Raw genomic sequence first — 21,093 nt, 5'->3', positions numbered from 1 at the left:
CATTATGTACAAATGTTGGTCAATTTTACACATGAAAATGACAAATTTTACAAAAAAGGGGGTGCCGACCCTTTGCATCCCCTCTGGACCCGCCACTGTCTTTCATTGCACTAAACTTATTTTTCTGACACACCATCTTTAACACTCAATAAATGCCTAAAAAAACGTGAATTAAATTTAAGTGCTTAAAAATTGTGTCCATGTCACTGACACTGTATTGAAAAGAAGATTCCCTAAAATTGTTTCTAAAAAAATCTTGCAATGACAATCTATAGGGATACACTTTTTTCTATTGATCATGATAACTTAAATCCTTATTTCATCTTCATTCAATTTGACAGCAATTTTCTGAACATGATCAAGGAAAAAAATTAGAACGGCCGAAAATCACGTAAAACTTTCAAGTTTCTTCATAACCTTCCCGTTCCTTATGGTAACTTGACAAATATGTGGTTTCAAATTTTGAAAAAAAATTCATTTGGTCCCTAGTTCAAACACAACTACATCATGTTCTTGATCTTGATGCAATCTACATGTACAAGTAGCAATACTACGATAAAGTGAGACCCGAGATGTAGTGGGAATAGAGTATAATACCAGCTAGTCCATTTTTGTTGCATTTGTGGCAGATCCATTTGTGAATACTCTTCTCCAAGATTCGGACAGGTACTGTTCGTCTGGTGTGGTCATAGTCAGTTTTCTTGTGAAAAGTAGTATCGTCTTTAATTCACTGGTGAATAAAGAAACTGATGGAAACATATTTCAATGTGTAAAAATCTCAAGTGATTTTGCTGGGGCGGATCCAGAATTACAGGTACGTGGGTTGTAGATAGTATCAAAAGCCATGCAGGCGAGGCAAGACAATTTTAGGGAATAGAATTTGGTAAAAATCAAGATTTCTTGCAAAACGTTTTTCGCCATTTTTATGAGGGAGGGGAAACCCGGCAAGCCTTTCCTTCGTTCCGTGCGTGCTTTGTAGGCTTTTCTCAAGAAAATACAAAATGTAGTTAGTATTTTTATTAGGGTGTCAATGCCATGAGTGTATCCAACTTAAACTGCTGTTCACTCCTTAATAATATAATTTGCCATGTTTTTTTTGTATTTGCCACAGGTTTTGTCAGGAATTGAAGTAAAAAAACAATTTTATGCAGAAAATTCAGATAAGATGGGAAAAAATTCCTGTCAATGTAGATAAATCTCCTGGTTTGACATGGGCATGTAAGATGGATAATGTGTTATTCATAAAATATGGGGATACTCCCACTGAAAACAAACATCACCTATGTTTGCTTTGTTATGCTTTTCCTTTTTTCACGCACTTAGTTTTTGTTCTTTATGTAGAACAAAGTTTCCTGTGACAGGTGACTAAACACTGAATTGGTGGTGATATTTTTTTTACTTTCGTTTGTTTTAACACATCCTGTTCTTCAATTCCATACTTTTACAAGTGAATAAAGCCATGTTGGTAACACATTTTTTTTCAAAACATATTTTTTTAAATAAGTTAATGATAACAAACACATGACTTATTTTCAAATTTTTATCAGTTTTATTCATTTTATTTCACTTTTTTTCCATAAATACAAGTAAATAGACAAACATTCATCATCTCATTTTCACACACAAATATCACCTAAGAAACTGTTGCTATGGTTACTCAAAGACTTATCCAACACACAATAAATAACCCCCAAAATTTAAAGGAGGGATAGCCTACTTTATACAGCATTTAGTTTTTAACTAAAGTACATCATACAAGTTTAAATACACAACATTTAAACATAGGGAAGACTTAAGTCTGCTCTGTTGGGAAATAATTAACTGGTTTGACCTTTGACCCTAAGTTTTTGTTTCAGGATTGGTTTTTATCACAGACTTATTTTAAAAGTCTTCACCTAATCATTTGTATTAGTTCCTGCCATATGGCTTTCATTCTGTTTCATCAAATGAAATTGTACGGTAAAATTCTCCTGTAATCAAACTCCTATTTTTGAAAACTTCTGAATTTATTTTTATATAAGAGTATAAAATCTATGGACAATAAGGAGTAATTTCCCTTTGGACTTAATTTAACTGGTTGTATAAGCCCAATTAAAACACATGGACTTGTTTACATAGGGTGATTTGTCATATTATACAATTCATGAACAAAACTATCTAACACCAGTTGTGTTGGGTGTTGGATAGTATCGCCCACTGAAAGTAGAACACTTCAAATCACGTGTAAAACCACCCTAAACAAACTCCTTCGCTTAAAAAATTAATTTTTTTAACATTTTTGATTTGTACTCTAAAGAATCGTAATCTATTTCATTGACTTTGAGTATTGATGACAAAGAGTAAAGAAGCTGCATAAAAATACATTTAAACAGAAGATTAATCTTAACCCTACACATATAAACAATCATATTAACAAATTTTCAGGCAGTTTTTCTCTATGAACATGATTTTATCACAAAAATGCTGCTGTTTTTGATTGCAGATTTTTTTTTAGATTACTTGCACACTTAGTTTTACAGCACATTTGCATATGAGAACACTTTTAATGCATACATTTATAACTTTTCTATAAAAACCATGATTGCACACAAGCAAGCAAATGATTTGCATTAAAAAGTAAAATATGAATTTATATATTGAACATCTGTATTATTTGTATAAGATTTAAGACTGAGGCATCAAAATATTAAGATATAAAACCCAGTTACTGTAAAACACTATTTAAGGTGTCAGTCTTTTTCAAAATCTGGAAAACATCTCTAACTCCAGTTAAAAAAAAAATAAGAGACTATGAAAGGACTAGCAAACTGTTACATTATGAACATTGAAGAACTCCATCAGATTTAAACAACTTTCAGCTAAATTAATAGTTTGGCTATTAACTCAATTCTTGTATTTCTGTTTTTGGCACCATTTCAAGCTTTGTTTCCAGTAAGATTTAAAAAACCAAAAAAAATTTCAAGGTGTGCAATTTTGACAACATGTGTATCTGATTATATTTACAGCACCACTTAATTTCTCTATTACAGTAAATCAAAAAAATACTGAAATCTAACATAAAAACCAATGTGGCATCATAAATGGTTTTCCATAACGTCCTTTGAGAGCCTACAAAACCTACTTTGTGTCACATGTGATTGACTTGCTGTATCCCACAGACCTGATTTCACAGAGCCAATCATATAAGTGGAAATTGTCAAAATCTGAAGTTAACATAGGCTAATAAAAGAAGCATAACGGTAAAATCCAGATTTGATAAAGCCAGGTTTGATTCTCATTAAACCCAAAGCATGGTTCATTAGACTTCAGTGGCAGTTACAAGAAACCCATAAGGTAACCTCACAGGTCATTTCCATTTCACCCCCATAGCAAGTTAGTGGTGGATAAATAAATATATGGAGGAGTATTGGGTTTGTAACCCTCCTTGTAGTCAGAAAATATAGTTAATTTCCTGTAAAATTTAGGCAAATGATAGCATGAGACCCTTCTTTTCAAAATTTCTTGATCTGCCCCTGAAGTACTGAGTGAGTTTTGTTCGCTCTGTAGGACATTGCATTATTTTTAAATAGGGCTTAATTATGACTAGTTTCTTTAAAGTTGCGTTATTGATATTTTTTTTGTACAAAAACAACAAATTACGACAACAAATGCTTATTTTGGTGTTAACTAGCAAAAATTCATTGATGGACATAAAAAAGGGGGGACAACAAAAATATATTCAAAAAAATTAATACATAGTAGAAATTATTATAAAATTTGTGTAAAAAACTACATATTAAAGTAATTGTACCACAAGTATTTTGAAATATATCAACCATCTAAAATATGTACACTGAAAATATCACATGTCACACATAAGCATCATTCTCGGCTACTTTTTTTTCTAACGAAGCAAACATTAATGAGAACATAATCATACGGCAAATGTTAATACATATATACACACAGATACAAGTTAGCATATGTGCTCTTATGAATTTAACCTATCTTGAATTTGCGAAAAAAGAGGAGGGACAGGCCATGGAAGATTTTTAAATTCTTTTCTCACACTTCAGTATCAAATATTTAATGTCTGTTTTGTAACAGACTGAAGAAATCTTTATACTAATACACAATAAATTCACCTAAGAAGTAACTAAAACCAATTTATGACTAAAATCGAAAGTCTCATAACTTGTATAGCTTCTTCAGGAACACAATTTTTTTTTTTAATCTTCGTCCAATTTAACACAAATTATTTCAAATAAGGCAAAGAAGGATTAAATTTATAAGAACAATACATTTTACACCTTGGAATGAGTACACAGCTAACATCTACAGTTCTTCAAAGTCACTTGCAAAAAAATGTCATCTTTACATCAAAATTCATTTACACCATTGAAGTTGGTCCAATAGAATTAGTCAGTGTTTTGAACAACTAAAAATAAAATGATTAGACACTTCTATATCATCATTGGTTCAAAAATATAATGACAATAGACATAGGCTAAATGTTTGATTACATTAGGATTCAAACTTTTATCTATTCTCACTGTTTTACAAATTTGAACATTTCAATACAAACCCAATGGGATTTCACAAAATTCAGACTGCAACATGATGATGCAAAATAAGTAGAGAAACTTGCAAATAACAATAGTGGCAAATTTCTTCGTTTGAGTTGGAATATTGCCGATATATTCATATATACAAACAATTTTGAAGGCACTCCCTGAGAATAATAAATCACCATAAACTGGCTTTTTGGACTTTTTGCTAGGCATATTATACACCAGAAATTTAAGTGTCCCTTTTTTCATATAATTCCAACTCTTTTAGACATTCCTACTCTTAACATACAGAAGCATATCCTAAAAAAAACCAGACACTCATTGAAACCAAGCAACACCACATGATCAAAAAGAAGGAATCTGATCACATGGTCTACCAATGTGATCCAAACCAGATGACAAAACATTTCACTTTTGAAGATCACATGACCAAATTATCTTGATCACATGATCAAAAGTCTGATACAAAACATAAACAAGAAAATTCTATACGACTTGGCAGCAAAAATATGTAAGATATGTTATAAAATGAGAAGAAAAATACTGGTTCAATATGTAAAAGTCTATCAGATATACAATGCATTCATTCACAGAAAAAATGGAAACATCCTGGGTTTATGATGTAAAGGAATATTCACTGAATATGATAGTCCATTCAAATCTAATAAGAAGAAATCAACTATAAAAAAAAATCAAAATTGCAAGAAAATCAAGATTTTAGAGCAGTCAAAATTATATAGGACTCATTTTATAAATTTCATTTTTCCCAAGTATTGATTTTAAATGCACAATAAGATGAATTTTTTCATACTTCCAATCTATAAAACGGAATGGATATCACAACCGTGAATATTCCTGAACTGAGATCACATGATGTTAAACATGGCATGAATTTTCTTATAAGAGATCATAAAATATTTAGCGAGAGATAGGTTTGTCTCTTTCCTTCTGATTGTTAAATTAATATCACATGATCTGCACTTGAAAAAAAGAATATCTCTGAGATCTTCTAAGCTAATCATTAAACCTTATATATTGTCATTAATGTATAGTTATAAAATTGGCAAATGTATCTAAACATACAGCCATTTACCCCAGCTAGCTTCAAATGCACGATATAAAGTTATAAAATCTGAAATTCTAGTTTATTCAAAATATTGATAGAGTTATCTACTCTTTAATAGGCTTAGTCTATTTTAAACCCATATTCACATGTACAAGTAAATTTCACTTGGCCCTCAACTTAAATATTACCCTTCTATGTACCCTATTTATACATATACAAAATTTAACCAATATCAGATACATGACAAAATTATAATTCTGAAAAATGTAGGCCAGAACAATTAGGCCAGAAGTATATATATTGCATCAAAAAGCTATTATTAGAAGTTATTTCAGAAGTGATGCCAAGTATTCATGAATCATTACTTAATATTATTCCAAGAAAAACAGACTTGTTTAAAATTGATAAGAAACAATCAGCTGGCCTAGTCATACTGAAAATAAATCAAAAATAAAGCAGATCTTGCAAAAAAGCAGTTTTTCGACGATATGATTGGCATGAAAAACTGAGTTACATTACACTGAATGGAAACAACAACCACATGACCAACTTACAAGTCACATGATTGCAAAGTGTCAGATGTGTTCCAGAAAAAATAAGTCTCAACATAGAACATGCAATAATTCTGAATTTTAAATGCAAAAATTCACTCTAATGCATTGTTCCTTCTTATATGTTAACTGAATTAAATGCTTGTGCTCTTTTACGGATATTTAAATGAATATGTTTTAATAAACTCTTGCAGTAACTTTTTTTGCAATGAATAAATCGTCAGCACAGAGCATAAGTTGTTTTCTTTCCATAAAACTTTTACAAATTCTGAAACATTCATATACATGCAATAATGAAATTTGTAATTAGGTCACATAATGACATAAATAACACTGTTTGTAACAGTTTAAAGAGAGTTTTTGATAATGTACAATATCTATTTACATATTACAAAAAGTGAGCACCAAAATTAGACACCCACACAGAAACATCTGACCTAATTACAACAGGCTGGCAAAAAATACTGCTAGTGACCTACATTGGGAGAAGTGGATAATATCAGTATACCATGCATTTTCTCTGTTTTTGGTGTTCTTTCTTACAAATTTGCATTTCCCTTCAAGTCTTTTTCTTCTCACAAGCCACAAAAATATTTTAACCATGTTAGAAATGCCTTTCAAAAATGTTTATGAAATTCTAGTCCTTAGGACTGGATATTTTAAAATGGTAAAATATTTTGAAAAAGAATTGGCAGTGATAGTTGATGTTTCAGGTTAAACGTTCATTGTCTAAGAAGAGCATGTACAATTTTGTTTGATTAATTTTTTTGTCATATGAAAACATTTTCTACAAAAAATCTTTCCACTGATACTGCAGATAGGAACAATGTAGTTCATCTTTCCTTTTCACCACATAATGAAGTCATTTTACACATCAATGAACATAACACATAAACATTCTGTAACCATAATTCTCATTGGCTGATTCCTGTGCTCCAGCAGATGGTCAGATCTACATTTGTTGTTAATTTTAGTTGGTCAATGCTCTGCATGAATGTGCCTTGGAATGAGGTGAGATTTCATTGGTCGATTGCTTTATTCCCATACATGTGGTGATGGAGGAAGCTCTGCTGGTTGGGCTACTTGAGAACTGTAACAGAAAAGCTATATTTAGCACTACATTAAGAAAGTTTGAGCAATCAAGTTTCCTAAACTGACATAAAAAATCACCTGAACAATGTTCTGACTTGTAAAAATGATATTTAATTTCTTTAATCTCTGTGTTTTTTTCCTCTCAATATTTTATTTTGTAAACCTTGACATATAGTTGATTTTAAGCATATAATACAAATATAACCTATAATTTGTAGATTTTTTTTATATATAAAATTGATATTAACCTTTGAAGTAGAATCAACCAATCAATTATTATTCAAAATCACATATACATAATAATTCTTACAAACTATTCTTATCTGAGCCATGTTTGAATGGTCTCCCTTTTCATACAAATATTATTTTAAGTCACAAAAGTTCAAAAGTGTAAAATTATTTCATAATGATTTGGAAGGCATTTTTTTTTTTAAATTTGGCTAAAAGAGCATAAGCTGTGACCTGTGATTACGGGCTTCCTAATCAACATGAATTATGTCTTTTCTCTGTAAATATGTTATTGTAAGTCCTTCAATTGGCGTATACACTCTCCATGTTTTATCACGGCAACTTAGTGAAATAGAGAACTCCATGCAGAAGCAATTTTAAAGACATACATATATATTATCAAACAAAGCCTTGAAATGCCATTGTATGAAAACAAATATTAATTTACCTGTCAAATTTACATGAAAATATTAACTTTCACTTTTGATTTAAATGAAAATATATATGAAAAAAAAAAGAAATTAAGTTTTGATAATGATACTGATATTTCAAATCAGCTTATTACTTCCTCATAAAAAATCATAAATAGAAAATCTTGCAGAATTTCCATTTTAATTGATGTACAAATGTATAGCATGTATACATAAAAGAATAAGACTTTTATTATTTTAAACAAATGATGGCAAAAAGCTATAGGTTCAGTGCACAGTAGGAGAAGCTGCAGGGGGAAATTTTCAATTTCCTCACTTTCAAAATAAAGTCCCATTCTTCATACTAGGTAGTTCTTTTTTCACAGGTACAGCTGACCTAGAAATTGACACAAAACACAGAATATAAATCAACTAATGTAACTCTACAATGTAAGCCTTAATAACTTCTAAGGCCATTCAAAGTTGATTTCTTGGTTTTCAGACCATATTTCACAAACATAAATGGGAGGAAGAAGCATTGATATTTATCTGTCATAAAAATTTGGTAGTGTTTTTAAAATTGTTAATAGCCAGAATTAATTCTGAGGGAGCTTTTCTGTTCTTATTTTATTGAAATGGCAATAAAAATGGGTAACAAGGTACCAACCCTCAAAATGGACAAAGGCCTGAGAACCAAGATTTTTTTTTCAGCTACCCTAAGAGCATTCAAAATACATGCCAAGTTCAAGATTCCTTGATTCTCAATCATTTTCTTCTCAACATACATGTACCCATACTATTTATACTATTTTCACTTTAAAATACTAAGTGTACATAATTCAACATAACATTATTTCAGCATTCTCAGATACCTCAGACAGTCTGTATTTTTAAACCTCTAGTCTTCATAGACCTTTTCCTCATGTTGAAATCTAAGGAGATTGCTATAAATATTTTAAAAGAAACATTTACAAATTTACAGATTTGGATAAGAAATTTGTTTCTTCTTTTGTGCTGATGACAAAATGAACTTTTTAACAGTGGAAACCTGATGAAAAAATGTGGGCTGAGAATCAAGGAAATCTATTACTTTGGCCCTAAAACCTTCAGTTGAACTCACCTTGCAAATGTTTTGAATGATATGGAATTTGGATTGAGACACAACGGAACTTCATTATTCTTTTGTTGTTCTAAAATGAACTTGTGTAATTTTTCTGAAAAATAGAAAAAAAAAATATATTCAATACTATGTATTGAGCACAAAGCTACCATCAACCCTTGTAAAATATCTAATGTTTAAAATAGACAACTTGTATTACAAAAAAGCAATATTTATTAAGCTGAGTTATCTCCCTTATACCATAATCAACACCATAACTGACCACAAGTCTGTTATTTCTATTATAAAGACCTTGCCTAACATGATTAATAGAGGTTTTTTCAACATGGATATAACAGACATGTAATTTCTTGGCAAAGATAGGAACAGATGAAACATGGTCTACCCTTGGTTATTTTTTTGTCTGAGCTCATCAGAATTCTGAGTCATTCTTTGAAAGCTCTTTTGATGCATGGTAAAGCTTAAAAATTACCATATTCAATATATATTAGAAGTCTTTGAAGAAGAAGTATATCCCAACTTTATCAACTAAAGCCTGTTTTTTTTCTTAAAATCATAATAACCTTTGACCCTTTGACATGATGTAAGACTGTCTTCGAACCGATAGCTAAAGGGCTGTGCACATGTGGGTTCAAAGTCTGAGGTATAACGACGCCCTGAGTTAGTGCTGTAACAACATTTACACATGCATGCATGATATCTTAACCTCCCTTCATCAAGGTATGGATGAGCTAATGCATCTGTAGCTTTGATTCTCTTTTCCTGAAATTACACAAGATTATATGATTAAAATTACATGTTCGTATAGGTATAATCTCAACTGATAACTAGTTGAGGAAGTTTTAAACATATGAAAGAGAAAGGAATAACGAAAACAGACACAGACAACATTTTTGTACATACTCAATTTTCAAACAGGGATATACAAAGTTTTCTGTAGCGGAATATAGCAAGTCTTCATTGTTGATGATTGCAAAGACGACAGACTTAAATCAATATTATTATACCTGTACATCTACAGTATGGTATAAGGATGGAAGGATATAGCATAAACAGACAATACTCTGGAATCAAGTACACAAACTTTGAAAACAGATTAAATTGTTATTACTATAAAATCATGGTTAAATCTGTCTAATTGACCTTCCTAGGGAAAATAAAAGAGTGATGAGGAGTTACACACAGAACACTACAAGGGGATATGTAAATAATAGTCTACTTAGACAGGTCCTATTGCATGTCACACAGACGGACAGACAGACTGACAGACAGGAGGACCATAATTATTAGTTGCATAGGTAAAATACCTGTGCTGCTAGAAATAATTGCACAAATCTATATTCCCTAACAGAATCAAACAAGCTTTTAAGCTGGTTATTACTCAAATCAATTTGGGAAACATAGATAAGTAATTTGTGTATTTAGTTTATGTATTTAAGATAACAGTACCCAGACATCTTTTTCACTTCCTTGTTCGGGTCATGAGTGTATTAACCATTTTAATCACTCAAGAGATTGCTGCCAAATGCAGAAGGCTAGACTTCCTTAATTTTATTTAATTATCCGTCCACTATTCTGCCTGAAAGGTAGTTTCACTGACTAACGACATTGAGGAAGAAGCTAGAAGGTATACGCAACTCTTCGAACATTTTTATGTTATTCAAGAAGTCTGAAGCAACATGTTGAAGAACTTACTTCCAAAGAACATTAAGTTATGGCTTGTAGGAACACTTCCTGAATTAACTCATTTGAGGAAACCTAAATATGAAATCTGGATTAGCAAATCAGTCTACTACATTGACTGTATAAGTACTCATTAAAACATACAGGAACTCTGTCGATTATATTACTGATTTTTTTATTACTGAAATGATAAGGTTTTTTCCATTATCCAACATGTGCAATGTAAATGTATTATGCACTTGGTTTGTTCACATTTGTCATTAGTTGAAAAAAAAAAAAAACTCCAAAAAATTTCCTATATACGTGTCATTTCACAGAGAAAATTGCACTAAAACATTTACAGCGAGTAAAATAATGAACTTGTGGGGGAGATACAGTTGGTCTACCTTTGATTATTAAAAGTCATCGATGAATTTCTTCAGATTAACTGGACAAATGAGAGGGAGACCTGAACTTTCTATCATGACCTTTAGAATGTCTGATGGAAGTTTAAATCATCTTCTCAAATGTCCAGTCAGCTACAAACAGAAGAAAGTTCATCACAAGGTTGTTATTCAATCACTAGAAGTCCAGGTCAATCCCTGAACAGCATCATAGCATGCACTGTAATATAGTCATCTACTTATTTACTTACTGGATCAAAGACAAGCATCCGACAGAGTAAATGGACAGCTTCATGTGTGGCTTGGTTAGATAGGGTATATAAAGCAGCTAATGATGGGGGTTTGTGTGCCGAACGTCTTATGTGAGCCCTCGCCCCTTCACAGGACGTTCTCATAGCTGAGTCACTGGGAGTTCCTAGGAGATCAGTTATCAGATCCAACTGAAAAGAGAAAAGCGAATGAAAGAGTTATTATGATAATTAAGTACAAAAAAATAATTGTTAGTTTACTTCATGTACATGTACATGTTGATATCAAGTGCAATACAATGTACATGTATATACATAAGAAATTATATTTAGATTGTACAGCAAAACTGATTAAACTGAACCCATTTGAACTGCAAATAAAACTGGTTCAGTTTAAACAGGTTTTACAGATTACCAAGGTTCAAAATACATTGATATTGATATTAAGGGACTTTAAAAAGTGTCTGGCTAAGACAGGCTTGCAGATTAATCAGGGTTCAGTATAGACAGGTTTTTGGATTATTCAGCATTCTGTATAGACTGGCTTACAGATTAATCAGGGTTCTGAATAGACAGGTTTTTGGATTATTCAACATTCGGTACAGACAGGCTTTCAGATTAATCAGGGGTCTGTACAGACAGGTTTTTGAATTATTCAGCATTCTGTAGACAGGTTTTCAGATTAATCAGGATCCTGTATAGACAGGTTCTTGGATTATTCAGGGTTCAGTATAGACAGGTTTTTGGATTATTCAGCATTCTGTATAGACAGGTTTTCAGATTAATCAGGGTTTTGTATAGACAGGTTTTTAGATTATGCAGGGTTCTGTATAGACAGATTTAACTGTACTTCATAGAAAAAAACATGAAGAAATTGTGTTCAGGACAAAGCCCTCTACAAGGCATATGTACATAATAATAATGTTAAATATGTCAAGTATTCAAGTAATGTTTTTTTTTTCTCACATTAGAATTGAATCGAAATATGTTCTCAATGACAAATTCACTGAGTGTTTTAGTTTTTATGATATTGGAAAGTAAGGATATTCACACATATTCATTGAATTTCAATTTTAAAGGATTCATTAAATTCTAATTTGTGTGCATTGTTATTAAATCCTTTAAGAATAAACTGCATGGGAAAAAAGAAATTAAGACCATATATCAGGATGTAACGTCCTAATTAATGAGTATGCATTTCATTTTTCCTAGAATGTTTTTTTCCTGAAATTCACATTTATTTGGTGAATGACAATTTTGCAACTATATTTTAGATAAACTATATTTTACATGTATGTTGTTTTCTGCTACATTCTGAACTCCAAAATTTTTTTGTAGTACTTAAAGTAATGTTAAATTCTTTTTAAACACTAATTTTTATGAATATGGTGGGAACTTAGACCCCATTTATGGGAGTTAGTAATGAGGGGTAGGGTTAGTAGGATAACAAAAGTCAACGAAACTTACTAACCCCCCCCCCCTCCCCCTTAGGCATGATGGCATGATTTTAACACTAATCAACCAACAGTAAACATTTTTTTGAAACTGCGAAATTGATATTTGGGAATATGTCCACTTGACAAAAACTGCAAAAATTAGCAACCATGAAAAATTAATACAGTTACAGTATATGCTTTATCAACAATTATTTCTAAAGTCTTTCTTTAATCAATACAAACAGAGCTTCTGAACCTTGTGTGGACCTTATGATCACTAAGAACTTTCGAGTCTAAGGATTTATCACAAAGACCTCCCAACCCCTTTTTCAACATATTTATCAATATTACATTAGTTTCAAAAACCTATCCTGTAACCAATGCATCTAAACCCTATATGTTCATAACATCAACTGTTCTTTAGAATCATCAACTGATTCAACACAAGGTCACTCCAACCTCCAGTTCCAGAGTTTCAAAGGCCTATCCTTCTACTAGTACTTATCAGTGCAGCCTCTACATATTAAGTACTATGTTTGAACTAATTATAATCTTAACCTGTCACAAGAAAGACCTTTAAATAGTATTTTTATAACCTATCCCTGGAAGATGCTTCAAAGCCACTCTGGTTTCCAGTGAACCATAGATTGTCATAATGACACATACTGTATTAATTGACTATCCTTACATAGCACAAAACCACTCAAATGTGAACATAACCATGTAAAAGATCAATAAGAAAGTCCCTAAGTGCAAATTAACATAGTGTGCAATTGTTCATTTTTACAAAACATTTGTCTTCCTTTTAATGAATCAATAAATTATTTACATGAATATGTACAAATGTATGTAGTTTTTTAATGTTGTAAGTTTCATGTACCACAGATTATGACAATTGAGTAGTTTTCTTATTCAACAACTGATACTGATAATACGATTATACATACATAATGTACCGGTACATGAACTCATTTCCACATCATTTTCATATCCTGTTGACTAAATGCTTCAGTTAGTAAAAGGATCATATATATGCTATTCCTATAAAAACTGTACATGTACATGTATGTGTATACAAAAAAATGTACATGTATGTTATAAGATATGTCTATTCTGATAAAAGCAAATACATCAGATATTACCATTAATTTATATGCAGTTCATGTACACACACATTTTTGTCAAGAGCTTCTGAAACCACTTGCCTGAATTAAAAAATAAACCAAAACATTCATCAGTAGTGTGTCCATAAATTTTGAAATGGGTTGGGGGGGGGGATTTTTTTAGCATAAAGATCCACTGATATATACGCTGACAATAGAACACTTGTTTTGCATTCAATAGATCATATACCTGGTTTATCACAACACTCTAGTATTTACTAAAATTGTAACATGTGGCATTTTTTTTATCCTAAAAAGAATTTCATCTATATATTTACAAAATGAGTATTCTGTCCTATAATCACTTTCAATTTAATTTCTTGCCCAAATATGAGATAAGAATGGAAACTCAGCTCATTGGTTAATTATTCTAACAGAATCACTTTTTTGCATTATTCCCTTGACGCAATAGAAGCCGGCATAATTTTCAATGTTGAGGCAATCCTTGTACCAGCATTGCATAATAGTCAAGAAGCCATCAGACAAGAGTAGGTTAAAAAACATTTGTCAACCCACGAACTTCTTCTAGTCCAAAGAAGGTCATTGTACAAGAGTTTCCATCTTCAAAGAAAACATTGCTCCTGAATGATAATTAAATAGCTAATAGCTGTGATGTAAAAGTTAAGATAAGATTGACATCATTTTCAGCCTACAGGCCATAAAGATGTTGAAAAAAAATCAATACCACAATTTACACTATGCCAAAGGTCTTCAGCAGTACACTGAACTTATCTCTTCACAGAAGAGTGCCATGATGACCTATAAATTGGTGTACTCTATGGGCACTCACCTTGTAATTAGGTAGACACCTTATCAAATGTTATACTCTTTCAAAAAGCTTCGTGATTTATAGATTTCTTTACTGATGGTTAAGAAATAAGGTTATTCAAATTCAATAACTTCAAGTACTTAAATAGCAAATTAAATGTAGGTCACAAACATATTACTTACTGACCTACTTAGTAAAGATCAACCAAGTTCTGTGATTTACCAAAATGTATCCTTTTCCTCTAATATCACAAAAACTCTTGAAAATCTATTTTTCTGTTTAAAAAGAAGCAATTTAAAAATGATTTCCTCTCAATTTTACGACTCATATGTCATATTAAATGGTTTTTCAGAAATTTTAGTTTTACAAAAAGACAATATTATTCATAATTTCCAAAACTTTTTATATCTACACAAAGACAAAAGATTAATATAAACAATTTGGAGGATACATAACACAAACACATATCCTGTCTCTAAACATCTGTTTTATACAAATAACTTAATAGACTGGAATACCAGAACTGAAGCATCTGCTCGTGTAGAAGTCAGAAAAACATTACAGTCCAAGATCAAATTAATCAAGGAGAACTATGGTGATGGTCAGAAATGTCAGAAAAAATCCTCATTTTACCGAAAAAATTTACAATATGCTTGATGTCAACAACTAGTCAACAGATACTTAATTCAATTTTGAAGACTTTAAAACAGTTGCTATATGAATTGTGGAAAACAAATAGTCATGTTTCTGAGTCAAATACAAATACAGGTCTTACTCTTTTTTAAGACCTTTCAATCTACACTTAACCAAAAAGTTTTTAAGAATATAGGACAGGTCTGCCATGAAAGGACCATTAGTAAAAAAGGCTTTCATCAAGTGTCTTAACTTATTTGAACTATCGATTTATGAGACTTAAATCAAAAAGAGAACCCTACTTTTCTTACCCCATAAAAAAATATCTGAATTTATAAAGGCCATAGACGTGACTCTTGTCAGGTAAGTACGCCTAATTAAAATGATATTGAACACATTTAAAGTTAAGAGTATATTTTTATTCAGAAGTCTTTGAGGTCATTTACTCTGTTAAAGAGTCATTAACCTTGATGTATGTGAAGTGATCAATTCCTGTAATCAATAAAACAATCCTAACAACAAATCATTTAAATCTCCACCATACAGTACCAGTAACAAACTTCAACTATAGACTGATGAAATTCAAGCCAGAGTATATTTTCTTCAAAACAACTGAAGAATTGTTCAACAGTTTTTAAGAGAACAATAGCTGAAATGGGATACTTCCCTAATAAGCCTTAAACCCAGACATAGATTTCGGTCTCGGTTTAACGAACATAAAGAAGCCAGAAATATACAATGTCTCCAACAGAAAACTAATCACTCAAGGCAGTTCTAAAAAATAGGGAGAAAACACTAACACGCAAGCAAATTACCTCAACGATTAAACCTATTTCCTCAAAAACAATAAAATTTGCTCATTATGATGTGTTTCAATCTCTTATCTCCCGCTTTCATCTTTCAGCATTGCTGCATTCTAAAGCTTTTTTTTATGTTAAAACAATAGTCAGTCATGAAAACATAAATTTCACTTTAAATTAACCTATTTTTTACCCAGATCAAATGTTCCATTTTCAAGGATTTTCACCTATAAAGAATACAGTTTACTCATTGTTTGGCTAATTCATTGTTTCTTATAAAGTTATGGTAAGATTTCCATTATAAAAACTTAAAATACTCTTTAAAGAAGTTAAAATCTATTCACTTCAATAATTACTTTATGACTAATATTATCCATAAAATAACATCACATAAAAGTAAGATAAGCAGAAAATGGCCTAAATATTCAAATTAAGTTGGAAAAAGAAGCATGTATTCTGAACACTCAACGAAGGTAATATGCTACATTGCAATTGTTAAAAAAGTTACTGCAAAAACTATCATGAAACTATGTCTTTGATTTTTTTCCCATCATTTTTTAACTTTTTGTTTTCTCTATTAGTATCATACATGAAAAACGTAAACATGACTTAATAAAACCTGCACAAAATCAAAGAGGGAATGAAACATTAACTAAACGCTTACATACAAATGCATGTACCATATATAACATTTATTTTGTACATGTATGATATCATCAGCATGTGTACTATTTCAGGGTGATAGAAAGTTTAGTGGATGTCAAAGAGTTCTCAGACAGGGAAATATCATTACAAGAGAAGATTAATGGTAACTCCAAGTTTTATCATCTGTGCTGTGTTTATGATTTCTCACAGCTGCAAGCTTGCAGACTCTATTTATAGATATCAGAAACATACATCAAATACTCCTGGCATAATTTTATCAGAAACTTTGAAATAAAATTACAATTCATACCTGACCTAAATGTTTAAAATATCTTTTCACCATTAGATAGGGGTTTTTTTGTGGTACATGTACATGTAGTTCAGCAACCAAATACAGTCAAATGTAATAAAATTGGCCTGTTAAACCATATATGTACATGTACAAGGAGAAGTGGACCACTCTATTTGAAAATTTATTCAATTAGATCTCTAAAAACAGAAATTAAGAACCTCTTCAACTGACAGAATTTTGAACTATTTCATTGGGATGGCTTAATAAACATGCACTGCTGATCAAAGGTTCAATCATGTCATTTACAAGAAGGGGAAATATAATACATGTACATGTATACATGAATTAAATTGATATGATTCAAAATTGCATGCAAAACATCAGGAAAGCTCAAAGAATTATTGTAAAAAATTTTCCTTGTCAATATCTCCTAGCAATTTTTTTATCAACAAAAAAAGATAAAAAAAAATAATTATAAATACCACAATCATTTTTTAGAAAAAAAACTGAACATTTTAAGTTGAACAAATCTTAGGTCTTCTAGTCAATTTTTGATAAAAATCCTTCCTTTGAAGTCTTGACTTGAAGTGATTAAAGCCTTGTCAGATTAAATATCTCCTTTCATAAAAAATCAAGGTACATTACAATTTATTGCATAACTTGCAATAATTCATCATTCTTAACAAAGATGAATTTGTAATATTATACAATATTGTACAAGTCTGCTCCAAATACTTAAAGAAAACAAAAGAACCATGAATTAGGGGGATTTTAACAGCTCATAGTTCATTTTACCAAACAATAGCGTAATCTATACAGGTACATGTACATGTACCAAATAAAATAAACTCAAATGAACTTCACTGATGATGTACATGTATCTTCAAAATGCTTTGTTTTTAATTTGGCTATTTGTTGTTTACAAATCTGACAAACTTAAATATTTTTATTTAATATCAAATCTTATTGTTTACCATACTTAAAATATTGTTAATTATTGTCAATACCCTACAATGGCCTTGATCCAGTTATACATGTAGGACAAGACAAAGAGATATACATAAAAGTATTGACAGCAGTAGTCCTTGAAAGGTTTCAGATTAATAAGATACATTCATGACGATCTGATTAAGTATCAACAATGATATAAAAACTTAATACTTGGACCATGTTTACACATATAATGAGAGTAATTAGCCAATTTAGAGTGATGATGAGTGGGAAGATGAACAGCTATGGAGTCAAATCATTTTGGTGGAACAATTAACAATAATATTAACACAATGAGTTCACTTGGAGTTCTTGGTACCAAAAATCCATAAGTTCGTAATAATTAGTCCCTATATCTAGCTTTGATATTGCTCAGTTAGGCATAATTAATATTGTTCCAGTTTATTGCCAGATTCAGTTATTAATAATTCCTATTTCAGTGAGTGGATTCCTATTTTACAAATAGAAATTGATTTTAGTCTAAATAAATATACACTGCAATTGATAGGAATTCTTACGTTGAAGAGATTGACACAAAAATGAAGAACAACTAGATGTCACAAGTTTTGAAAGCAGTAAATTAAAACAGATCTACAAAGTGTATTAGTATGATTAAGTCATTTTTGTGAAGAGCAACAAAAACGTACTTCAAAGCTTTTTGGTTTTTTATGAAGCATACAGCAGTAGGTCAGATAAATCTTGGGAACTCAACTCAACCCCAATTTGAAAAGTTACATCATGCACAAGAGGAAAAAGCACAATCAATATTAGTTGTACTATACAATACTAAAACACATTCAAAACACAAGTATTTTGATGAGTTTTAACAGTTGTTCAGAGAACCTTGACCACAGAAAAGTCAAGGTGTCCTTTACGATGATTCAAGAATCTTGTGGTTTTCTTTGTTTGGGGCTAGTTTTGTTACCTTGATTTTTCTACCTTTCCAAACCCTGTGGTTTTCTTTGTTGGGGTTAGGTTGCATAAAATGAAGTTTTTCTGTCTCCAGACAACATTTGTGTTTAATAAAATACATCTTTGTTTTCTTGTTTGTAGAGTGGTTTAGTAAACCATGTTATTTTTCTTAATGAAAACCAGTCATGAAAGAAGTTTGTGAAATTCAAAGAGATTGAAGTGGCTTTCTCCTCAGCTATCTTAATCTATTAAAGCTAGACAAAGCAGAGTAATATACATACATGATGAATATGAGTTTCCATTGATAATGTACTGAAAGACATCTTGTGGTTTTCAATTTCTAAAGGATTTGATCTATTCTACAGCACTTAAAACACATTCATGAAAAAGACATTTTCAATCTGTGCAAGAAAAAATTACCACAAAATAAAAAAAAAGAATTAAACAATACTTGAAACTTGCTAAGATGGCTTTTGAAACTCAAATTAAACAACCATATATATTGTTGTTTCTTAAAACATAAAAAGAAATTGTAAGGCATTAAACACCACTTTTTTCATTGCTTAGTTACTTGGTTAATTTCTATTACAGAAAACATGTTCAAGTAAGTAAATACGTGAATTTCAAATCAATTTGAAAGAGTCAATCTCCTACATGTACATGTAATGCCATTTTTTTTTGTAGAGATAAGTTATTCTGCTACTGTCAATATTTTTCACTACTGACTTTATTTACTTATACAGCACATGCCATATAATGATAAATAGACAATATTACTGCCAATCAAATGTCATTTTCTTTTCAATCAGAATTTTGATATGGTATCAGGCAGCTTAGGCTAAGCCTGCTAAGACCTAGGTGAAATCTGGCTCCATTTAGCAGAAGCCAACATAAACCTTCACAAGTTTTGATTGTAATTATTTTTAAGATAGAATGCCTGTAGACAAATTAAGTTGAACAAAGTTCATTATAAATGTACATGTAATTAGTTGACAGTTATTTTTTTTAGGACAGCACTACAGTACTTTTCAGTTCTTAGCATTCAAAACACTATTGGACTTCAATCATCAGAACTTTCAAAAAAGGGGGAAAAATCTTCATTAATGAGGTCAGATCCTAATTTTCGTTTGTGGAATGTATGCTTTAAGAGACATGTAGAGAATTGTATCACTACAATTCATCAATTTACTACTGCTGAAAACATTCCAGATGAAAATCTATCACGTTCACAATTGATTATAACATTAATCAACACATGAGAATGAATATTTACTCTTTTCCTTGCCAAGGGTTATATTTGTCCATTGGGTTCAAGTGCTAAGTTTTTAATGTACTCTTGAATAGGGCACTTACTTTAATTAGTTTTAACACGCACAGTTCAGAATTGCAAACAAATGCAGTTTATTGAATATTTACTTATTTACATTTTGAATAATATCTTTAATTAATAAAAAAAATAATTGCACACAATGTCAGGCTAGGTACATGTAAAAAAATAAAGCCATTAATTGAGAGTTGAGATAATTGGAACAAATAGTGGGCAGACAAGCTGATTCCAGCAAACCAGCACTCCTTGAGAAGATGGTAAGTGGCCTTTGCTGCCTATTTTGCTGAAGATCTGAGAATTTCAGAGTTCTTATGAAATGTTACACTTACAACATCAAATTTTAAAATAGTCCACCTTCTCGGACGGAACGCTCACACCCAAACATTTGTCTTATTAGACAGGCTACATTGTATTATTGATTAAGCAATCTGCTGAACTGTTAAATACAACAGTAGAATCATCCTACTTGGGAGAATTTGACACAAGTGGTTAGGAGACATTCAATGTTAACCTACCTGTTGAATTGGACTTTGTGCTTGAAAAAGAATTCTTCGTCCCAACAACTCAGCGAATATACATCCAACAGACCAGATATCTACACTATAACTATAATGCTTAGCACCCATTAAAAGTTCCGGAGCACGATAATATTGTGTGACCACTTCCTGAGTCATGTGAATGTTTTCATCGGGTTCTTCAATACGGGCCAGTCCAAAATCACAGATCTGAAAAGTATTAAACAGATGTTAAACATTATACATGTACTTACATATAGGATTCACTTTTAGTGTAGGT

The 21,093-nt window shown here is 31.0% G+C and overlaps 1 protein-coding gene across 2 annotated transcripts in view; it reads right to left on the bottom strand.

Moving 5' to 3' along the window:
• Window positions 1-1,526: 1,526 nt before the first annotated feature.
• LOC148606956 (serine/threonine-protein kinase NLK-like) overlaps window positions 1,527-21,093 on the bottom strand; it is a 44,928-nt gene continuing 25,361 nt past the window's right edge. Inside the window, exons 6-11 of one of the 2 annotated variants that reach the window (XM_088544101.1) lie at window positions 20,814-21,023; window positions 11,335-11,523; window positions 9,581-9,779; window positions 9,018-9,111; window positions 8,235-8,294; window positions 1,527-7,257 (exon numbers count right to left, since the gene is read on the bottom strand). In XM_088544101.1, coding sequence (XP_088400227.1) covers window positions 8,237-8,294; window positions 9,018-9,111; window positions 9,581-9,779; window positions 11,335-11,523; window positions 20,814-21,023 — 750 coding nt within the window. In that variant the 3' untranslated portion in view covers window positions 1,527-7,257; window positions 8,235-8,236. The remainder of the gene's footprint in view (window positions 7,258-8,234; window positions 8,295-9,017; window positions 9,112-9,580; window positions 9,780-11,334; window positions 11,524-20,813; window positions 21,024-21,093) is intronic. The other variant, XM_088544102.1, reaches the window with a different exon arrangement.

Source organism: Perna viridis, chromosome 9, assembly GCF_037379345.1.
Source record: "Perna viridis isolate PV_CMFRI_1.1 ecotype Kerala chromosome 9, ASM3737934v1, whole genome shotgun sequence".
Taxonomy (NCBI): domain Eukaryota; kingdom Metazoa; phylum Mollusca; class Bivalvia; order Mytilida; family Mytilidae; genus Perna; species Perna viridis.
Note: the sequence above shows the minus strand (reverse complement) of the source record. Positions and strands in the feature narration are given on the sequence as shown.